This window comes from Tachysurus fulvidraco, chromosome 5, assembly GCF_022655615.1.
Source record: "Tachysurus fulvidraco isolate hzauxx_2018 chromosome 5, HZAU_PFXX_2.0, whole genome shotgun sequence".
Lineage (NCBI taxonomy): Eukaryota > Metazoa > Chordata > Actinopteri > Siluriformes > Bagridae > Tachysurus > Tachysurus fulvidraco.
The window spans coordinates 25,650,526-25,671,889 of record NC_062522.1 but is presented as its reverse complement, the minus strand read 5'-3'; the positions used below and the strand labels follow the sequence as shown (position 1 = coordinate 25,671,889).

At 38.5% G+C, this 21,364-nt stretch overlaps 1 protein-coding gene and 1 long non-coding RNA gene across 11 annotated transcripts in view; both read right to left on the bottom strand.

The window, feature by feature from the left end:
* LOC113643103 (lysine-specific demethylase 6A-like) overlaps positions 1–21,364 on the bottom strand; it is a 95,866-nt gene that overhangs the window by 40,116 nt on the left and 34,386 nt on the right. For 9 of the 10 annotated variants that reach the window (XM_047813070.1, XM_047813073.1, XM_047813071.1 and 6 more), the window contains 5 exons: positions 7,495–7,635; positions 7,252–7,326; positions 4,089–4,196; positions 2,820–3,107; positions 771–1,384 (listed from right to left, as the gene is read on the bottom strand). In XM_047813070.1, coding sequence (XP_047669026.1) covers positions 771–1,384; positions 2,820–3,107; positions 4,089–4,196; positions 7,252–7,326; positions 7,495–7,635 — 1,226 coding nt within the window. The remainder of the gene's footprint in view (positions 1–770; positions 1,385–2,819; positions 3,108–4,088; positions 4,197–7,251; positions 7,327–7,494; positions 7,636–21,364) is intronic. The other variant, XM_047813075.1, reaches the window with a different exon arrangement.
* On the bottom strand, positions 81–764 carry LOC125141149. The gene is made up of 3 exons (XR_007140503.1): positions 621–764; positions 207–317; positions 81–112 (listed from the first exon to the last, which is right to left on the bottom strand). It is a non-coding gene; the product is annotated as an uncharacterized LOC125141149 (long non-coding RNA).

The following is a 21,364-nucleotide window of genomic DNA, read 5'->3' as shown; positions in this document are numbered from 1 at the left end:
ATGAACCTCAGCCATTGACTCCTGCTCATTTTCTGGTTGGTAACAGACTTACATCTCTACCACCCAAGACCATTGCATCTAACCCTCAGCCAGCTGCTCAGAATTGAGAAACCTTGACAAAGAGATGGAAATACAGTCAGAGGCTGTTGAATGAATTTTGGACTCATTGGCGCAGGGACTACTTGATGAATGTAAGGTCTGCTCACCATTGTGTAAACGCTACAGCAGGGGTGCTAAAGGTGGGAGATGTCGTTCTTGTGGCAGAGAACAAGACGCCACCACAGACATGGAAGACGGGAAAGATTGAAGATGTTTTCCTGGGGAGAGATGGATTAATATGCGCATGTTCTGTGCGCACTGAGAAGACCAGTACAGTACTGGATCCTTTGGAAATTAGTGATACTTAGTGATGAGTAGAGAGTGTGTGTGTGTGTGTGTGGGGGGGGGGGGGGGTGTTAACACTGCAATACTATTTGCAGTAGTATTGATATTAAGCAATGCTACATGTAAGGTTAAAATTTAGTGTTGCTTTAATGTTTATTATGGTTTTGTTGTTTACCTTCACAATGTTTGTTTTTACACTTAACCTAAACTATTTCAAGGCAAAATGTCGACCTCACCCTGCCAATCTCGCAAGCCTCTCATCACAAGCCTCTCATTATGCCGTTCCAGAGCCAAAAAACAAAGAAATAAATAGCAAATATAAAATCGTAATTACAACCTGCCAGTAAGAATATCTGCTCATATAAGCATATAAATATCCTACCTACCTGCATGCTTGGAGGATGTCTGAAGTTGTTGGATAGATAGATACTGTGGAAGATGAGTGCACACCTCTGAGGAGTGGGCCAGGTTTGGGACATGCTTCGGACGGCTCAATCTTAAGTGGGCTCTGAGAATCCTCAGAACATGCCCATTTTGCACTGCCATTTACTGCAGCTGAGTCAGGCTTAGTAAAGCTACCTGTGGGCTCATTGGTGCAGGGTGAAGATGACTGGTTAAGAATGGAGCCTGCTGCCAGGCTCTCCTTGACCCCCACTGGAGCACAGATTTTTGGATTGCCTGAGGTGAGGGTAGCTGGCGATCCAGCTGTGTGCCTAGAGATGCGGTGGTTGGGTGTAGTGGCACAGCTGCCTTGCACATGCTCGCTCTCTTTGGTCAGGGGAATGCCTGAGGTAGCTGTGTGCATGGAAGCAGTTAATAAAGAAGCAGAGGAGGGGGGCTGAGTGGGCAGGTGATTAACAGCTGGCTCAGAACAGTTGCTAGGGATCGTAGTGGTATGTCCACCCTGATAGTGAGGTCCACCATCAGCCCAGCCAATGGAAGTGTTTGCCATTTCGTCATTGGGACCTGCCCAATGAGAACCTGGGCATTTTTGAAGCCCCTGCAAAACAGAAAGAGTGGTGATAGTTTATTTGGCTAAAATAGAAAATGAAAATCAGCAATACTAGTCATAGTTCTACAACCCCTGGGAAAAAATTATGGAACCACCAAGCTTGGTGCTAACTGAAAGAAAATTGCCAGGAAATTGGCAAATCTTCAAAAACAGATTTGCCAATTGAAACAACAGAAAGAACACTCCAACATGGAGCATCTCTGTCAGTGGTTTCTAACTTCATAAGTATAAAAAATATTGCAAAATAAACAATGGGATCCTTATAAAAGGAGAACATATGAGTAGACCAAAGAAAGACATCAAAGTGTCAGGATAGAAAATCCAAAGAAATATGCCTTAAAATACAAAGAAATGAATGAATGAACTGGGTGCATGGAAGCCTTTATTATTGCCACACATACATTAGAGCAAGGTGGAATTCTTTTCTATGCATATCCAAACTGAGGCGTATGGGGTCAGAGCACAGGGGCAGCTATGATACAATGCCCCTGGAGCAGGGAGGGTTAAGGGCCTTGATTAAGGGCCCAACAGTGGCAGCTTGGCAGTGTTAGGGCTCAAACCCCTTTTCCTCAATCAACAACCCAGGGCCTTAAGCACTTGGAATAAAGAAAATGGGGAGAAAAAACAAAAAAGCGCGCGCACACACACACACACACACACACACACACACACACACACACACACACACACAAAAAACCTATGTTTCTGGAAACAGAAGTCAGTGTTTTTGACAGAACTGTAAAAGTTTGGTTGAATAAATAAGATATAGAAGCCAATACCTGAACAGAAGAAAACAGTTGTCTAAAGAGCTAAGGAGAAGCAATCATGGAGTGTGGATGAATGTGATGTTACGGGATAAATCAACGGGATGGCAATCAATACCTTAATAATCAGTGCACAAGTGTATATTATAGAAACTTTTCACATTTTGTCAATGGAAATTAGCTTAGTCATTTTTCAGGATGATAATGCATCATGCCACAGTGCAAAGACTTAAAGGTTTTCTGCATGAAAGGCACCCTAACCCATAAATTCGATGACAAGGCTTTATCCTGCAAAGCTGATCTGTCAAACTATTTAAAATAACTGGAACCAGCTTGATAGAGAATATTATTTTTCTTTAGTGAAGTCCATGCATCAAAGGAATGAGGCCATTAAAGCTCAAAGTGGAGCAACAAATTTCTAATAATCTATTAATAATGATTATGAATAATTTTAATTCCATTTTGTTTCCTCAACATTGAATTATTACATAGTTGTTTCCTGTACTTGATCTGGTATGAATTGTATCATATCTGTGATTTGCTTGTTTGTGATTTGTTGATAAACATTCTCCAAGTGTGGTGATTTCATAATTTTTTGCCAGGGGTTGTAAATGAAGGACTTTTCAACTGCAGTAGGGCAGCAATCTCTCCACACAAACCTGAGTGGTATTACGATGCTGGCTGTTCCACGCATCACCCAGGCTTGTGCAGTTGTGAGGTAGTACAATTGAGTGCAGGTAAGGCACGTCTCCATTGGTTCCTGGTCGTGGTGTGTGATTATTGCCAACTGAGTGGGGCTGGGGGCTAGTAGGGATTGGCCCATTGGCCAGTGGCTGAGAAGTGCAGGGGTGGCGATGTACAGGGCTGCAGGATTGGGACAGTGAAGGAGCAGGTGTGGGGCCATTGGAGAGTGGGGGCTGCATCTGCCCAGCTGCATTCTGTCCCATCTTTACAGGTAAACCAAACATATACAGAGAATATAAAGAATCTGCCCATAAAGATATGAACTACTGCACAATACAGTAACAGGAAAAACTAATCAAATTCTGTGCTAAAACCATTGACTGGGATCCACCATCAAGATTTGTCCTTGTTACTAATTTGTATGTATGAAATACGCTTAAAATATTTCAAATAGGTAGGGCCTATTGAAGAAAAAGAAAACTTAGGATCCCATTTAAATCCAGTTAGTTCACCTTATAGTGCTTATTCTGCATTTAACCACTAATCCTTGATATCAATGAAAATCCCAAATGATTATACAGATAATCCTTATAACAAAACAACTAGTACCTGGTTGAATACTGGTAAACAATGCAACCTGGAGATACATCATTAAAGAGAAACTTAGACACTCTAAACATAAATAAATAAATCTAATTTTAATGATTTAAAAAACATTGATTTCTATTATCTGTAGAAACCTTATTTGATAATCATAGATATTATAAAATGTATAGTTGTGGCTATTTGACTATATTATTATTAAATGACTAACTGCATTATTTAGTAGTATTCAATTTGAAATAACTGAAGAGACAAAAATGAAAAACAGAACTGAACAGTTCAGTAGTTTCATGCATATACTTTATGATTTGTACACTTTAAACATTTTTCAAATAAAAACACACTAGAATCCAGGACCACTGGAACACTGAAATTATTGTTTTTTGATTTTTTCAATTTATCATTGCCAGATTTTGCTACATTTATTTTCAGTGCTTTTCCAGGATCAATATGAGGCCTGTCCCTTTGACTTTACAGTGTGGACCGAAGACTTAATATTCAAAGAAATATTAAGCTGGTATTTTTAAGCTTACATAGAAACTTCCAATATGATACCTTAATAATTAATGCAAATGTTTACAAAAGATGCATGCTCAAAAGTGAATTTATTTTGGTTGGAAACCAAAAGTCCATATGTAAACCTGTTGCTGGTGCAACTGCATTGCTGACAACTGCGCTTCGAGCTGTTCCAACATCTGCAACTGCACTGGCTTCAGACTTGCCCTGTTAACCCGCAGCTGCTCCAAAAACTGAGAAATGAAAACAAAAGAGGAAAACGGAAAAAAAAAAAAATCAGGAATGAAATGTGACACAATGTGCATGATATCAACAGCCTCTTCATGGCAGGGGTAAAGGTATAACAATTCACCATTTAAAGAAGATGTCAAGATTGAAAATATAAGGTTTATGCCACATACCAACAGCAGGGTCAGAAAGCCAGAGTGGAAATAAATGCAGTAATAAGCCAAAAGTGATGACACTCAAATTTACCGCAAAAATAAAATGATGAGAGGCACAATTTTGCCAAAATAAATAAATAAATAAACAAACAAACAAATAAATTCAAAGAATATAAATTCAGTACACACAGACTGAAGTAATTTAAGTCTTTAGTACGAGATGATTTTGACTCACATTTAACAAAAACACAAAAAAAAAAAAAAAAAATTTGAATATGGTCACATGCCAATCAGCTCAAAACACCTGCAAAGGTTTCCTGAGCCAAAAAAAATGGTCTCTCAATTTGGTTCACTATTCTGCCTCTTTTCCACCAGAAAGAACCGGGTGCTGGTTCAGAGCTAGCGCTAGTGCTGGTTCAAAGTTGGTTCCACTGGCGAACCTTCTAAGAACCGGTTTGCCTTTCCACCGGCTAGAGAGCCATCACAGCGCCGAGTGTGACGTCACTGTATACGTGTCACGTGTCCCAACAACGTTAGCGCAGCAGCGGCAAACACAAACACAACAACAATGGTGGATGTTGCTTTACTGTTAATGCTCATGGCTTTGCAAACCTACATTAACACCCAAACGCGGCGAATGAAACGTGTACGTGCGGCTCCGTGTAATCTGTATAAATGGAGGTTGGAATTGATAAAGTACATAACGTTATTTTATCGTTAACACAGAAAAAAAGTTAGCCTTAGCATGTAGCTACCTACTATCATGTGTGCTGAGAATGTATCATATCGCGGTAAAGTAAAAATGTATTAAACATTAGCATACTTAAGGTACATTATCAAATGCGCTAAGAGTAGCCCCGCTGCCAGGTCCTAACTCAAGCGGTTCTTAAGTCTAGACCAGCAACGTTTTGGTGCTACTTAAGAACCACTTTTCCTGGTTCGGAGCCGGTGCTTTGGCGGTCGAAACAGAAAGAACACTTTCTAAATTAGGCTCTGGCTCTGGACCAGCGCTCGAACTGCCTCGGTGGAAAAGGGGCATAGGCTCCACAAGCATTAGGAAGACTGCTGATCTGACAGTTATCCAGAAGACAATCATTGACACCCTTCACAAGGAGGGTAAGTCACAAACATTCATTGCCAACAAGCTGGCTGTTCAGAGTGCTGTAGTAGTAATAATAATAATAATAATAATAATAATAATAATATTAATAATAATTACTTTTAAAGACAGCCAAACCTGAACACAAAGTGATGTACATGCTGTAAACAATAACGGAAATAATTCAGAATTAAACAAAAACAAGGAAATAGAAACGTGTTTTCAACTAGTTTATAAATAAAGAAACAGTGGGTGCCTGTCTGATGTACAGAGGCAAGTTGTTCCATAGACTAGGAGCAGCAACAGAGAACGCACAGTCCCCTCTAAGCTTCCTCTTTGACATTTTGGTGTCAAGAAGCAATTGATCAGCTGACCTAAGCAAACAGGCAAGACTGTAGGGATGAAGCAGTTCCATAAGGTGTGTCTGACCATTTAAAGTTTTAAAAACAAATAAAAGCACTTTAAACTGAACCCTATAATACACAAGCAGCCAATGAAGTGAGGCCAAAATTGGCGTTATATGGTTATGTTTCCTTGAATCAGTCAAAAGACGCATAGCAGCATATCCAAGCTGTATCCATGCTGTATCTAAGCATGTTAATAGAAAGTTGAGTGGAAGGATAAATTGTGGAAGAAAAAGATGCACAACCAACCAAGAGAACCGCAGCCTTATGAGGCTTGTTAAGCAAAATTGATTCAAGAATTTGGGTGAACTTCACAAGGAATGGACTGAGGCTGTGGTCAAAGCATCAAGAGCCACCACACACAGACGTGTCAAGGAATTTGGCTACACTTGTGGTATTCCTCTTGTTAAGTCACTCCTGAACCACAGACAATGTCAGAGGCGCTTAACTGGGCTAAGGAGAAAAAGAACTGGACTGTTGCCAGGTGGTCCAAAGTCCACTTTTCAGATGAGAGCAAGTTGTGTGTTTCATTTGGAAACCAAGGTCCTACAGTCTGCAGGAAGGGTGGAGAAGCTCAAAGGGTGGAGAAGCTCACTTCATGCTTCTTTCTGATCACCTCCATGCCATGCCAAATTGAGCCAGTAATACAATTTATTGGTTTTATGAAGTATTCTAATTGTTTAATTGGTGGGTTTTTGTAAAATGTGAGCCAAAATCATCACAATTAAATGTACTAAATACTTAAACTACTTCATTTTGTGTGTACTGAATTTATATAATACACCAGGTTCACTATTTAAGTTTAATTACTGAAATAAATGAACTTTTCCATGACATTCTAATTTATTGAGATGCACCTGTAGTTAACCTGATTAGACCATAAATTATTCCAGATAAGAGAAATGGCATAAAATGTCACAAACATCAATCATAAACTGCCAAGTGCAATAAATGGGTATGTGTTAGAAGGAGTTCTGTGCTGTATCCCTTTGCTGATGCTTATCTTCTTGCTAGGTTTCAGAAAGCAAGCACAGTCATCCTGAAATTACATCAACTCTGGTAATGAGATGTACTGTAGGCTATATTGAGAATATGTGCTTCATATCAAGCAACATAAGCATAATGCCAACTAATGATTTATTTACTTTCTAAGCATTTTTTGTCACTTACAGCTAAATAAAGTAAAGCAATAGCCATAATTTACTGCCAACCTCACTGCTAGAAAATGAGTTCATATTAAGTATCATATTACATTTTAGGTAAAATATGTCCCACATATTAAGTCTGACACAGAGTCATGTTTTGGCATTTAGGGATGTGTGTGCAAATGGAAAAAATTCACAAAGTCTTCTCTGTCAAGTAGACCAGTGCCGTGGGAAAAGGAACAAACAGGTCTGCTCACCTGTAGTTTCTGTGTTGATAGGTGCAAGTTTGGAGTTTGTTGCTTGGCTGGATTATTCACCCACTCTGCAAAACTCTGCATAAAATACACAAGTTAAATTTTATTTCAAAACCTGTATATGTTCTCCAGCTATTTTATTAATTATGTTTATACACAGTCACACAGGACAAATTTAATCACTCACATGGTAAGAAAGCCATTTTAAAAAAGGAATGAACATTTCTGGAAAAGCCTGTCAGGTACCTTAGCAGGACTGGAAGTCCTCTTCTTCTTAGCAGGGATTGACTGTTCATCTTCTTGGCCAAGAGGACTGACATGGGGGTGGAGGGACTGCCCATTTGCCTCTATTAGAAGCCCTCTTGCAGTGAGGTGGGGTTTACTTACCTGGGAAAACAGCAAGACCACAAAAAAGGTATGATGGTTACACACAAAAAGGAAAAAGATTTTTGCCTTCTTTCGTAATTTTTTTTCTAAATGGCTCAGGTTAGCCAGGTCTAAAAATACAATGAGTCATATAGAAGATTCAAAGACTGATTGTTATAAACACATTGCTGCTGATTCACTTGAAATTCATGCTCTCTTCTTATGGGTTCTAAGTGCTCTTGGATTCACATCATACCATAGATACCAACCGGGGAGAGAGAAGGCTAGCATGTGCTTCATCCACAATGTATAAAGCCATCCAACAGCATATTTAAACTGTGGATCAATGAGTCACAACTATGAGGAAATCTGCACTCAATGACACCTGCAATTAGCTAGTATGACGACTTTGATTGACAGGGTAGAGTGTGTACAGACAGTATGGCCAGTTATGTTCCCTTGTTTACCAGGTACATATGGGTGTAACTTAGGCTGTCACGAGAAAAGGGCAAAAACTTTGAGTCCAAGATTAAATGATTTTTTTTAAGCCAAAAATTTTAACCTTTAAATTCCAAATGGGAGCAAACCAAGAGAGAAATATGTATTCCTAAAATATTTCAGTGATCTTGGGTTATTTTCTGAAATGTAGATTTATACACTTCTGTTTAAGAATTGCAAAAGTTGCAGATGTAATAACTTGGTTTGTATTTTCCTGAAAAATACACAGAGCTTACAAGGATCTAAAGAGAAGAAACTTGTAAATGAATGGATACAAAAATAATAGAAAATAAAACAATATTGACAAGTTGGTGCTTGCCAGTGTGTTTCTGTAGTTTTTTAGGCAGTTGCTAAGCAGTTAACATGGTGTTAAAGGTGGTTCCTAAAATGCTGCTAGGCAGTTATGATGTCCCAAGTTACTGGCTTTGGTGCTAGGGATTTTTTTTTTAATAGATTTCTTGCTTATGTGCTTCCCCCTGCATTTACTAGAACTTTTAAGGGTCTTTGTAATCTTTGTTATGCCAGGGATTTATATGTTGGTGAAAACTGCTCATGCCCCATTCACGACCACAACCAACAAACAATAAAACATAGCCTCATGTCAAGTCCTAATCAAGCGTTTCCAGTTAAGTTGTGAAAACACAGATCATGGCATAAAGAACATCTTTAATTAATGTTTCTGTTAACCATCAGAATGGGGAACAAAGGTGATGTCAGGGATTTTGACATCATTATGGCTGCTCTGAGCACATCTCTAACTTATGATCTCATGGAATTTTCACAAGCAGCAGCATCTAAAATTTACTAAGAATTGTGCTATTATACAAAAGAACATCCACTGAGTGGTAGTTATATGAATGGAAATGCCTGTTGAGAGATCAATAAAGAATGGCCAGATGTGCTATAACTAACAAAAAGGCTACAATAACTCATATAACCACTCTACAATTGTGGTGAGCAGGATAGCATTTCAAACTGCAGAAAATGGCAAACCGTGAGGCAAATGGGATAAAGCAGTAAATGACCAGCTTCTGTCAGCAAAGAACAGAATGCTTAGGCTGCAGTGGGAATAGGCTTACCCAAACAGGACAGCTGAAGACTGGAAAAAGCCTCGACTGATAAATATTGCTTTCTGCTGAGGCACACAGATGAAAGGTGCCAAAATCATGAATACATGGAACAAAATTGCCTTGTGTCAACAGTCCATGCTGGTGGAGGTGGTTTGAGGGTGTGTGAATATTTTCTTGCCACACTTTGTGCCTGTTAGAAGCAAGCAATCATCATTTAAACACCACAACCTATTTGTTTCCTGTTGCTGACCATGTGCTACCCTTCATGGGCACAATTTACAGAGATCTTCTAATGGTTACCTTGAACATGATAATAAACCAAAAAAAACATGTCACAAAGCAAAACTCAAATTAAATCCAAAAGAGCACCTTTCTTGTAGCAGAATGGGTGTCAAAATAATTGTGAAATGTCAAAGGATTGTCTCCAATATCTTGTACAAACCATGCTACATCAAGAATTGAAGTTCCTTGAGTTATGTTTGCTGACAAACAGTTATCTGAAGTACTACTTGCCCTATAAGTCAATATGTCTAATGACATATTGCATACATACAGTACACAGAATCTTGCAACCATGGGTGGCAACAAAGTTTCATATTCCAAAATTTTTGGAAGACAAAAATAAATTATAGGACTATTTAAAAAATTTAGGTTTTTCATATTATGCAAATGAGTACTAATCTAACCTTTGCTATAGTGCCACCATCAAGCTGATCAGGAATATCTACTGACCAAGGTTCATGACAGTACCAGCTACGATTTGTTCTGGTACATGCTTGAGCCTATGAGAAAACACCTGCATTGTAGAACCGTACTTGTATCACAATATTGTCAGATTGTCTTTTTAAGCCAAATCTGTATAAAAGAGCTTTTTAGTCCGTACCTGTTTCAATGCGCTCACAGCCACAAGCTAAATAAAATTAAATAAATAACCACAATCAGGTTATAAACCTACCAGGACCAATAAAATCAGAAAATGACCACGATCAGCTGGATGTGGCAATTTTTCTTGCACAATTTCTTCATCACCCTCTTCAATGTTCAATTTGTGGCCTCAGCACTACTCTTTACTCCTCTCCTTACATAGGTTGCATACATTTCATTAAACAAAGTGCCACATAAGATGCTATATCTAATATATTATCATTATGAGGTAAGTGTTCCAGACAAAGTTATCCCTGCCCCAAGCACATTTTTTCCTATGCTCATGCCATCTTTATTACAGCAGTTAAGCAGCTTGTCATGCTCCTTATTTTAATTACATTACCACATTTTTGTCCTTGTGTCACTCAAACTACTCTGTGGTGGGAGTACCTGTTGCTTGAGTGGTGCATTCAAAACAATTTGAAACATTGGTAGCTTTGTATTAATTAACTTTTTTTAACACTTTTGTGTGTTCTATTTTTCATAATAACAAAACTTAAAACATTGTCTTAAATAAACTGTTTATTAAACAATAATTAGTGAATTTGACCTATGCCTGTAGTACCATGATGTTGAATGTTGATGCGTAAGTGGGAAAAAAATGTTTGAGTAACAAACATGTGAGATGATAATGGAGAGGATATAAAAGGAGAAAAAAGGTGAGTGACCGACAGAAAACGTCAAGAGTAAAGATTATCTATGTACATGCTAAACTACACAAGCTTGTCATTTTATTCTGTTTTTATTTACTTAAATTTGTCTGCAGACAGCAAGGTGCCAGAACACTGGGTCAGTAAAAGGTTAATAGTTATTCCATTAAGGATAATTGAAAAAATTAACCTATTCAGTTCAGCAATTCATTTAAACTCCAGAGGTTGTATTAACCCTTCGGGACACTTCACAAACACTACCCTTACATGTTCTTCCATGGCTAAAATCATCCACTAAATTAATGTTATATAAAATTAAATCAGATTAATGTTTTTTCAATTTTTTTGCAGAAATCTATTAAACAACCTCAGTTCTAATTAAGACTACTAAATATTAAAAAATAAATTACTATGTACTATTTTACATAGTGATGTCACTAATTTACATAAAATGCACACTATTATAGTGTGTGTGTGTGTGTGTGTGTGTGTGCAATAAAAAAATTAGTTATAATGGCAGTCAATGGGGCTGTGAAAAGTAAATGAGGAAGAAAAAATTTAACACTGATGCTGCACAAAAACTAAATGCTAAACACTGTTGTTACAAATCTTTGATATATCCAAGAAATGTGGTTTCTTTTTTATATGAAAAATAAGCAATTTGTGCGTATTTTTATGCAAATTAGAGACAGCATAAATTAAATTAGTAACGAAAAAACTCTTATATTTAGATATTTAGTAGTTTTGATTAGAACTGAGGATTTCTGACACAAACTACATGTTAGGGTGTGAAATTTGAATACAGAAAATTATAGACCTGGTAAAAAAATCTTAAATCCTCTTTACAAAGTATGTGTTATATAAAGGCTTGTCCCAAAAAATCATTTATTTAGCTGAAACACAAAGATATGGCCTAAAAAATGGGGAAACTATGCACCCTAATAGACAAAAATGTCCCGAGGCGTCCATAAGGGTTAAAGAAAAAGAAAAAAGAAAAACTGAAGAAATAAAGAAAAACTGCTTAAGCATATCTGGTCCCATAAATGGGCTTTAGAGGGATGAAACCAACACAAGTTCCAAGCCCATAACACTACCTTGCATACCAAATTACAAAAAATGTCACTTTAAAAATGACCCCTAAAATATGAGTCAATATTAAAAAATAATTATAGATTTATACAATCGAACAACTCTTGTTCATCTTTTTGCATGGTGTCAAAATTATCACAAAGAAAAGAAAAGGAAGTAAAAGCTAAATTAGAATGCAAAATGACTAGACAAATTGTCACAATATATAGAGCAGAAAGATATGAAAAATCTTGCAGTCCTATTTTAGGTAGCAACATGGTTTTATCATGGTTTGGCTTTCTTGTCAACCTTTCCCATGTTCCTTAACACGTCTCTTTCCCCTCACGGATTTCTGCTGTTTTATCGCTAGCTATTCTAGCTAAAAAGCTAAGTGAAAATAAATGCTGTAAATTGTGAGAGTTTTGCTTGGTTTACCAATTTAAAAAAAATTCTGTGCAAAAATAAACCTTTATGATGTTGCCAAGGACAGGCTATTAAAACCGTCTTGCTAGCATGACTGTTTAGATAAGCTTAATGATATAGTCTATATTAAGTAATATTAAAAAATAACAAATATTATTAAATATATACTTTGCACAGTTCTAAATGTTACCTCGACAAGCCAACATCCTGGCACGTCATCCACTGAGAAAAGACACCTTTTTATAGGATGACGAGTCACCCTCAAGATTTAACGTTTCACTGGTTACAGCCAGTGTTAGCTCCAGTGTAATGGCAGCTGATGGGCCAGGCTCCTCCTCAGCTGACAGAAAAATCTGCCGATTTAACACACAATGGGTTAAAGATTAGCCTTGGCTATTTATGACCAACCTATCAAGGCAATGTTCTCTAAGTGCTGTCAGGAAGCAGATTCAAGTCTGGAACTTATGGAGGCCTATACAACGAACAATTGCAAAAAAAAAAAAAAAAAAAGTGTAGTCCTATTCATTTAAAGTGGTAAATCATTATTCAGAAAAAATCATAATAATCTTGTATAATGATGTGTACAGCTGTTCCTATAGGATTTTTCTGATATCTTCTTAGCTTCTGATTTTAGATGGTTACAAAAATAAATGACGAAACTGAATATACCATGGAACAGTGTAAAAATAATCAAAATGTAGAATAAATATGGCACAATAGTGACATTACAAAGAACAGAACATCGCCTAAAATTGCTGAAAAGACCAGCAACAATGTGGTCAGAGATGCTGCCAAGAGGCCTACCACAACATTAAAAGATTTTAAGCAATTTCTGGCAAGTACTGATCGCTTGCTACAGGTGACAACAATCTCCTGAAATATTCATGTCTCTGGGCTAAAAGGGAGGGTAGCAATATGAAAGTTTTAATAAACAAACAAACAAACAAATAAATAGATAGATAGATTAATAAACAAACAAACAAACTCAGACCTGACTAAAAAAAAAAAAAAAAAAAAAAAAAAACCAAACCAAAGTTGAACGTTGTGTCCATAAAAGCACAGCATATCATTAAAAGATCACCATCCCCACTTCAAAGCATGGAGGTGTCAGCATCATGCTTTATGGCTGCATTTTTTGAGCTGGAAAGTGGCCAATATCCTGCCCCACACAGCAAAGCCGGTCCGGATAACAGGGTCCAATGGAGAATGGCCATTACCGGTGGGCGTGATCTCCGATATTCCAGTCCCTGTACTCCTGGGTTCCCAGCCACCTGAGGAGCCGCCACCCATTCTCAAATCACACCTACAGAGAAAGAAACGACGGCAATCTGTCTGCATGGCATGGGAGGAACGGGATACCAATGCCACTTCTCCAGGTGAGTCTCCTACCCAAACTAATGCTGAATTTTCTGTGTTTCAGCAGGTTCACCAAGAGAGAGGATTTGGGGAGATAAAAAGAGGATGATCGACTAAAGCACTGCTGGGCCCAGGTGCGACAGATTGAGAGGATCAATACAGATCTAACAGTCCCTACCCGCCTCCTATTTCCTGGTTAAGGATGGCCTATTCTTCTTCTGGATGGAGCAGAGAGGTGAGCATTCCCACATGCTGGTGGTTCTGCGGGGCTGGACCCTCCTTCTACTACATCTGGCTCACACTCCCCCACTGCCAGGTCACCTGGAAGCCTGGAAAACTCTACAAAAGCTGAAGGATTGCTTCATCTATGTCCTTTTCACTGTCACGGAGACTCCACAAGCCTCTACTGGCTTCACACCTGTTTGAGCTGCTGTTCGGATGGCGATCTCAGGGACTTGATCGACGTGACCCAGGAAGCCTGTATCAAACAGCCCTCTCCCTTCCGGTCTGTCATCGACTTTGTGTGGGACATGCAGGACCACATCAGCCAGATAGTCCGGGAGCATATAGAGGGAGCCCAGCATGACCAGCAGCACTCCTACAACCACCCATTGCAGCCCCATGAATTCTGCCATGGAGACAAGGTCCTATTGCTCATCCCCAACACACAAGTTCCTGACAGAGTGGCAGGGCCCCTATGCAGTCCTTGAGAGGGTCGGGACCGCCTGCAATAGAAAGAGGAAAAAATGCTGCGAGATGGATTCATCGAAGAGTCCACCAGCCCCTGGTCAAGCCCCATCCTTGTAGTGCCCAAGCCAGTTCTGGGGGAAGTCCACCACCTGGACAGACTATCTACTCCATTTGGGGTGTGCGGCAGCAAAGCGGGGCAGAAAAAAGTGCACCAAACCCAGAGGAGCGGCCTGTAACTCTTCATCCTCCGGGAGTAGGCAAGCTAAAGAAGCCTTCCTGAGCAGTAGGAGAGGAATCATGTATGGTGAACTAATGCTAGTTTTTCCTTCCTTTACCTCCATTTTCACCCCCACTCTTTGAATTGCTTACCAAAACACCGCTGCACCTCCTGCTTCTCTCTACACTCTGCACTGCTGCTTTCACCTGTGACCACTAAAAAACTGCACTAAATTTTCCATCTGCTTTTTGCCTTGTTCTTGCGTACAGAAATATATTTACATACACATGGTTCTTGAGAAACAATCAGCACAAGGGGTCAACAACTCCCCTTTATTTGCCAAAAATTACACTGTTGTCATCAGAACCTTTCACTGAATGTTACATGCAAAACACAAGTTACATGGAAAGAATCACAAACCTAGAAAAGTACCTCTTAACATATGGGTAAGCTGAAATAAAATGAATTAATTTCTGCCAAATTAACTGCAATAAACTGTGTTGTTATAACACCATACTTTTGACCCCACAAATCATGATATTCTTGATAGGCTAGAAAAAATGTGTTGGTGTTAAGGGAACAGCCCTTTTTTGACTCAGGTCATATATGACTCGCTATCAGTTTGCAGATGTAAATGGTTACTTCTCTATACATGCTAAGATTATGCCCAATGTTACCACAAGGTTCTGTATTAGACCCACTGCTTTTCTCCCAATATGTGCTACCTCTTTGTACAATCATGTTTAAACATGATATTAGCTGCCACTGTTATGCTGATGACACACAATTATATGTTTCAGCAAAGCCAGGTAAGAGGCACCAGCTCATGGCACCATATTTTGGTTATTGTTTATGTGATGACTTTGTTTGTACAGGGTGTCCGGCAGGGGAATATAATATGAATATGATATAATTGACCGCTTTCGAAATCCCAACCACTGAAGGGAGGAGCCACATCATGTGGACACCACCCTGGAAAAGCAAATTATTGGCGCTCTGCAACCACAGTGGTACTGAGATTTTTGGTGTTTCCCATTGCATGGTCAACTTGTTAAGCACCAGTTGCTGACCCTAGCACTCCCCTAGACCCAAACATAGGGTTGTAACAATGATGTGCAGCAAAAAAAGATTAGTGTTATTAGAGAGATTATCGACTCCAGTGTCTCATTTGAAGCTCATGTAGATAGTATTACTAGGGTAGCCTCCTTTCATATCATAAATATTGTTAAGATAAGAAATGTGTCACTGCGTGAGGCAGAAATACTAGTTCATGCTTTTGTTGCCTCTAGGTTGGATTACTGCAATGCCTTATTGTTTAGATGTTCCAGTAGCTCAAGTTAGTCCAGAAAGCAGCAGCAGTTCTAAAATAGAACCATAAGATATAACAACACTTCTATTTCATCCACACTGCAATAACTCTGCTACTACTAACCTCTAAAGAACTGAACAGTCATGTGCAGCAAACTGTTTCTTTTCTTTTAATGATCTGTATGCTTACTTTGATTAAAAGGTATGGGCTATTTGGTAGTCTCTCAAGTAGTAAAGGCTACAGTGTATCAGTGCTAAGGATCTGTTACATGTGTTAGCTGTAATGTTTTTTCCAACCTCCGGGGGAGGTAAAGAGCTCTCTAAAGGAAGTGTTATCCTTTTTAAGAGAGACAAGTTATAGTGTTGGGTAGAGGTACCAGCATGGCTTTGGGTGTTTGCTCAATGTGGCCTTCTGCCTGAAACCCTATTTTGAGGAACAGCATTGTTCCCTAATACAAGAATCTTTGTGGAGGAAATGGAAGGAAGATTCTGAGACTTGGAAATCTAGCAAAGAACTCTTGTTCTGTGATGAGCATTAGGAGAAGTGAGATGGGAATGTACATTACAAGAAAGCACATACCCGGTGAGGTTATTTATCCTGAGGAATCAAGACTTATCATTTCCACTCATTCTTGGACTTGATTTCCTTATGTCAACTGGTTTAAAGCTCGACTTCAACAGTTCTTCTTATTCACTTGCCGGACAAGAGGAATCACCACAATCATTCTCTTGATATCTTCGACCTACAGTCAAAATTTCATTGATGATGAAGTTGAAATGATGCTGAGCAAAGGTATAATATGACCATCTACTTCACCCTGAGCAGCTCCTGTTGTCTTAGTGCCAAGGAAAGATGGAAGTGTACGTTTCAATATAGATTATCAAGCTCTAAATAGCAAAACCCCATTGGATGGATTCCCAATGCCTCAAATACAAGACATCTTAGAGTCAATGTATGGAGCCTCAGTATTCAGCACTCCAAGACTGAGGAGTGGATATTGGCAAGTTATGTTGAATGACTGCAGCATCCAGATAACTGTGTTCATTACCAACAACCACCAATATGAATTTCTTCGTCTACCATTTGGATTGAAAAATGCAGTAGCTACTTTTCAAAGACTGATGAACCAAATACTGAAGAATTTGCTTCGTATACATTGATGACATTGTGGTATATTCTAAAAAACATACAACAACACAAAGATCTCAAAGCAGTGTTTTGCGAAAAGGAAGCAAGTGGTTTACCGTTAAATCTTAAGAAATGAAACCTGTGTAGGAAATCATTATCTTTCCTAGGACATGTGGTTTCTGATGAAGGGATCAAAACAGAGGAAACCAAGGTAGAGGCGGTGAAGAACTTCCCTATTCCAAGGAACTTAAAGGAGGTTCAGCGGTCGTCGTTTTATTTCTGGTTTTTTGAAAAACAGAAAAGGTCGGTGTAATGTTGTTCCTGATTCGTTACCCTACCTGGAGAAGATATCCCAAGTCCAATGGCAGTCTGTCATGCACAAGATGTGGGTAAAGATCTGCCCATAGACTGGGAAGAATTAGGAAAATTCCAGAAGGCTGACCCAGTACTGCAAGAACTATGGGACAAACCGAAACATTCTACACAAGACACAGACTACATACATTATGTGGTTCAAAACCAATTTTTATTCTGATGTATACCTGATTCATTGGAAGGAAGTAGTTTACAGGTGATCATTCCCTCAAGCCTTCGACAGATATTCGTCGAATTTGCCCACGATAACACACTGAGTGGACATATGGGACGTATGAAGATGTTGCGTTGGTTACTTAATGTGGTCTACTGGCCAGAAATAAAAGTTCCTAAAAGTTCAAACTTGAATGAATACCTATTAGTTATTGTGGATTACTGTAGTAAGTGGGTGGAAGTTTTCCCCTTACGTTCAGCGAAGACCCATGTGATCGCGGACATACTTGTAAACGAGATTTTTACTCGCTGGGGAACACCAACTTACCTAGTATCGGATCGTGGACCTCAATTCACGTACCAGCTACTCAATGCCATATGTAAACAACAGGGAGTAATTCAAAAACTTACCACAGCATACCATCCGCAAACCAATTTGACTGAAAGAGTGAATCGCACTCTCAAGACTATGATCGTATTGTATGTCAAAGATAACCATCGACAATAGGATAAATGGGTTCATGAGTTTCGCTTTGCGATTAATGCGGCTTGGCAAGAGAGCACTTCATATATTTATATATATTATTAGGCCACTCATCAAAAAACCTAATTTAGATCCAAATGACCTAACAAATTACAGAACTATTTCACACCTTCCGTTTATGTCTAAAATACTTGAAAAGGTTGTGTCTGTTCAACTGAGCTCCTTCTTACAGGAGAACAATATCCTCGAAGAGTTTCAATCAGGTTTCAGGCCCCATCATAGCACAGAAACTGCACTTGTGAAAGTCACTAACGACTTGTTCTTAGCTTTGGACAAAGACTGTATGTCACTTAGTTCTACTTGACCTTAGTGCTGCATTCGACACTATAGATCACAACATTCTTCTAGATCGCTTACAATATTACACAGGTATTCATGGACAGGCTTTAAGTTGGTTTAGATCCTACCTATCTGATCGATACCATTTTGTAGAATTAAATGGTGAATCCTCCAGTTTATTACCAGTTAATTATAAGGTCCCTCAAGGATCAGTTCTAGGACCTCTGCTTTTCTCGATATACATGCTCCCATATGCACACACATACATACATACATACATATATGTGTGTGTGTGTGTGTGTGTGTGTATACGTGTTCAGGACTCCCAGACTGAAAACATTTCTACTTAGACAAGCCTATCATGAATATTTTTTTCTTCCAGTTGTAGAAAGGAGACTATTTGTAACCTCACACTCTGCTGTCACCCAAATGAGTATGGGTTCCCTTTTGAGTCTGTTTTCTCTCAAGACTTTTTCTTATCATATCAGGAAGTTTTTTCCTTGCCACCATTGTGTCAAAATTTCTTATTAAAAGTAAATAAATTTAATAATAAACTTTGTCATTTGTTTCTGAATAGCTGCTTTGAAACAATTTGCATTGTTAAAAGAAAATTATATACAAATAAAATTAAATTAATAATGACCTAAAGCACACTGCCAAAATTCTGTTTCTAAAAAAAAGAAAAAAGTGAAAACTATGACCTGACTGAGTATGTCATCTGACTTGAATCCAACAGAAGAACTTTGGCATCTTTAAAAGAGAAGAGTATAGCAACACAACCGTTCCAGGAAAGAGCAGCTGAAAAACACTCACTCATTAGTCCAGAATATATCTTCAGAATTGTGTGCAAAACATCACAATTCGTCATGATTTTGCAAAAATACAATTTGAATCTTGGTAAATAAATAGTGTACTGAAATTTGTTGCATTGAGTTCTGACAGTATTTTTAATATTGTAAATTTAAACTCTTAGTTTTTAATATTGTATAAGAGCAAATATCCTACCATGATCCAGTCCTCCTACTATGATCAAATCATTTAACAATTAATTAATATTGCACAGAGATGTACTTTCTGTTGTATACTGTGTGTGAAGTTGGCAACTTTGTGCACAGTCAATAGCTACAGACCTCCAAACTTTAGGTGGCCTTCAGATTAGCTCAAGAACAATGTGTAGAGAGCATCATGGAGTGGGTTTCCATGACCAAGCAGCTGTATCCAAGCCTTACATCACCAAGTGCAATGCAAAGTATCACATGCAGTGGTGTAAAGCATGCTGCCTCTGGAGCAATTAATCACTTGCTCTGTCTGGCAATCCAATAGATGAGTCTGGGTTTGGTGGTTGCCTGGAGAATGGTACTTGCCTGACTGCATTCGCCAAGAGTCAAGTTTGATGAAGTTGGGATTATGGTGTGGGGTGGTTGTTCAGGGGTTTCATTGGCCAATTAGTTCCAGCTAAAGGAACACTTACTATGCCAGAGTACCAAAATGTTTTGGATAATTTCATACTCCCAACTTTGTGGGAACAGTTTGGGGATGGCCCATTCTTGTTCCAACATGACTGCACACCAGTGCACAAAGCAATGTTCATGAAGACATGGATGAGCAAGTTTGCTGTGTAGGATCTTGAGTGACCTGCACAGAGTCATGTCCTCAACCCAATAGAACAACTTTGGGATAAATTAGAGCAGAGACTGTGAGCCAGGCCATCGTGTACAAACGAGGAATAGTCAAAATTTTCCATAAACACACACTTAAATCTTGTGGAAAGTCTGGGATGTCATTAAAATTCATGTGCATGTAAAGGCAGACCTCCCAAATCTGTTGGCAATATAGTGTATGTCTGCATGTGTGTGTACAAATACATATTCACAGACACTCAACATCTATACACGTACTTATTCATGCAATTATTCAATCAGCCAATTGTGTGGCAGCAGTCCAACACATAAAATGTATATACAAGTCAGGAGCTTTGATTATACTATAGTTATAACTATGCTATTCAGTTATAACTGTTATGCTCACATCGCCCATCAGAATGGAAATGTCTTGGAATGATTATTAATACATGTCTGGCCATGGCATGACTGTTGAAATTATAGCTAAACAACAAGCACAATGATGTTAGCACAACAAAATTTACTCTGTAGAAAGCCTACAGTAGCTTTGATAAGCATTCTGTACAATGTGGTAAGCAGAAAAGCAGCTCAGAATGCACGTGATAATCTTTATTATGGATGACCTACAATACTAAAACCGGCCAGAAACACCTAATCTCCTGTGATTTTCACAACAGTCTCTAGAATTACACAGAATGCTGTACATAAAATACAAACATCCTGTCTGTGAGGTATGTGCAGGTTAAAACACCTGACACAAGACCAGAGGAGAATGGCTGGTTTGACATGAACTCAAATAAGCACTCTACAATTGTAGTAAGCACATCAAAACTTGATGTAGATAAGCTACAACACCAGAAAACTACATTGGGGAAGACTACATCTTTCAGTAAGTTGTTCTGGGACATGGTAAAATGTGCATATCTATAAAAGAACTTGAAAAGCTGTTTAATAATCATTTTCACCTCAAATGACAACAGCAAATCTATTATAATTTTACCGTATTTTGTCCCAGTTCAACATCAACACCATGTCTCACTCATTAAGACATGTGTACTTTCAATAGCTTCAACCAATTGTATAATCTTAACATCCTAGGCTCTAATGCAATGTTTTAAACGCAGGTGAACTAAAGTATACAAAAATTGAGCACATGGAAATGAACTCATTACTGTATTGTAGACACAAACAGTATCATGGGCACAGACTCATCAAAACTGGACAGATGCAGCATGAAAAACAACAAGGTACCCCAGATCTATTGTTCACTCAATGTGTATGTTTTTTGCATAATGCTCTACTATATAGACCACTGTCTGCACTTTCTTAAATACTCAAACCAACTCGTCTGATACCAATATCAATACCTTGGTTAAAGTCAAAGAGATCACAGTTTTTCTTCAGTTTGGTAGTTGATATGAACAAAACAATTGATGCTCTGGAC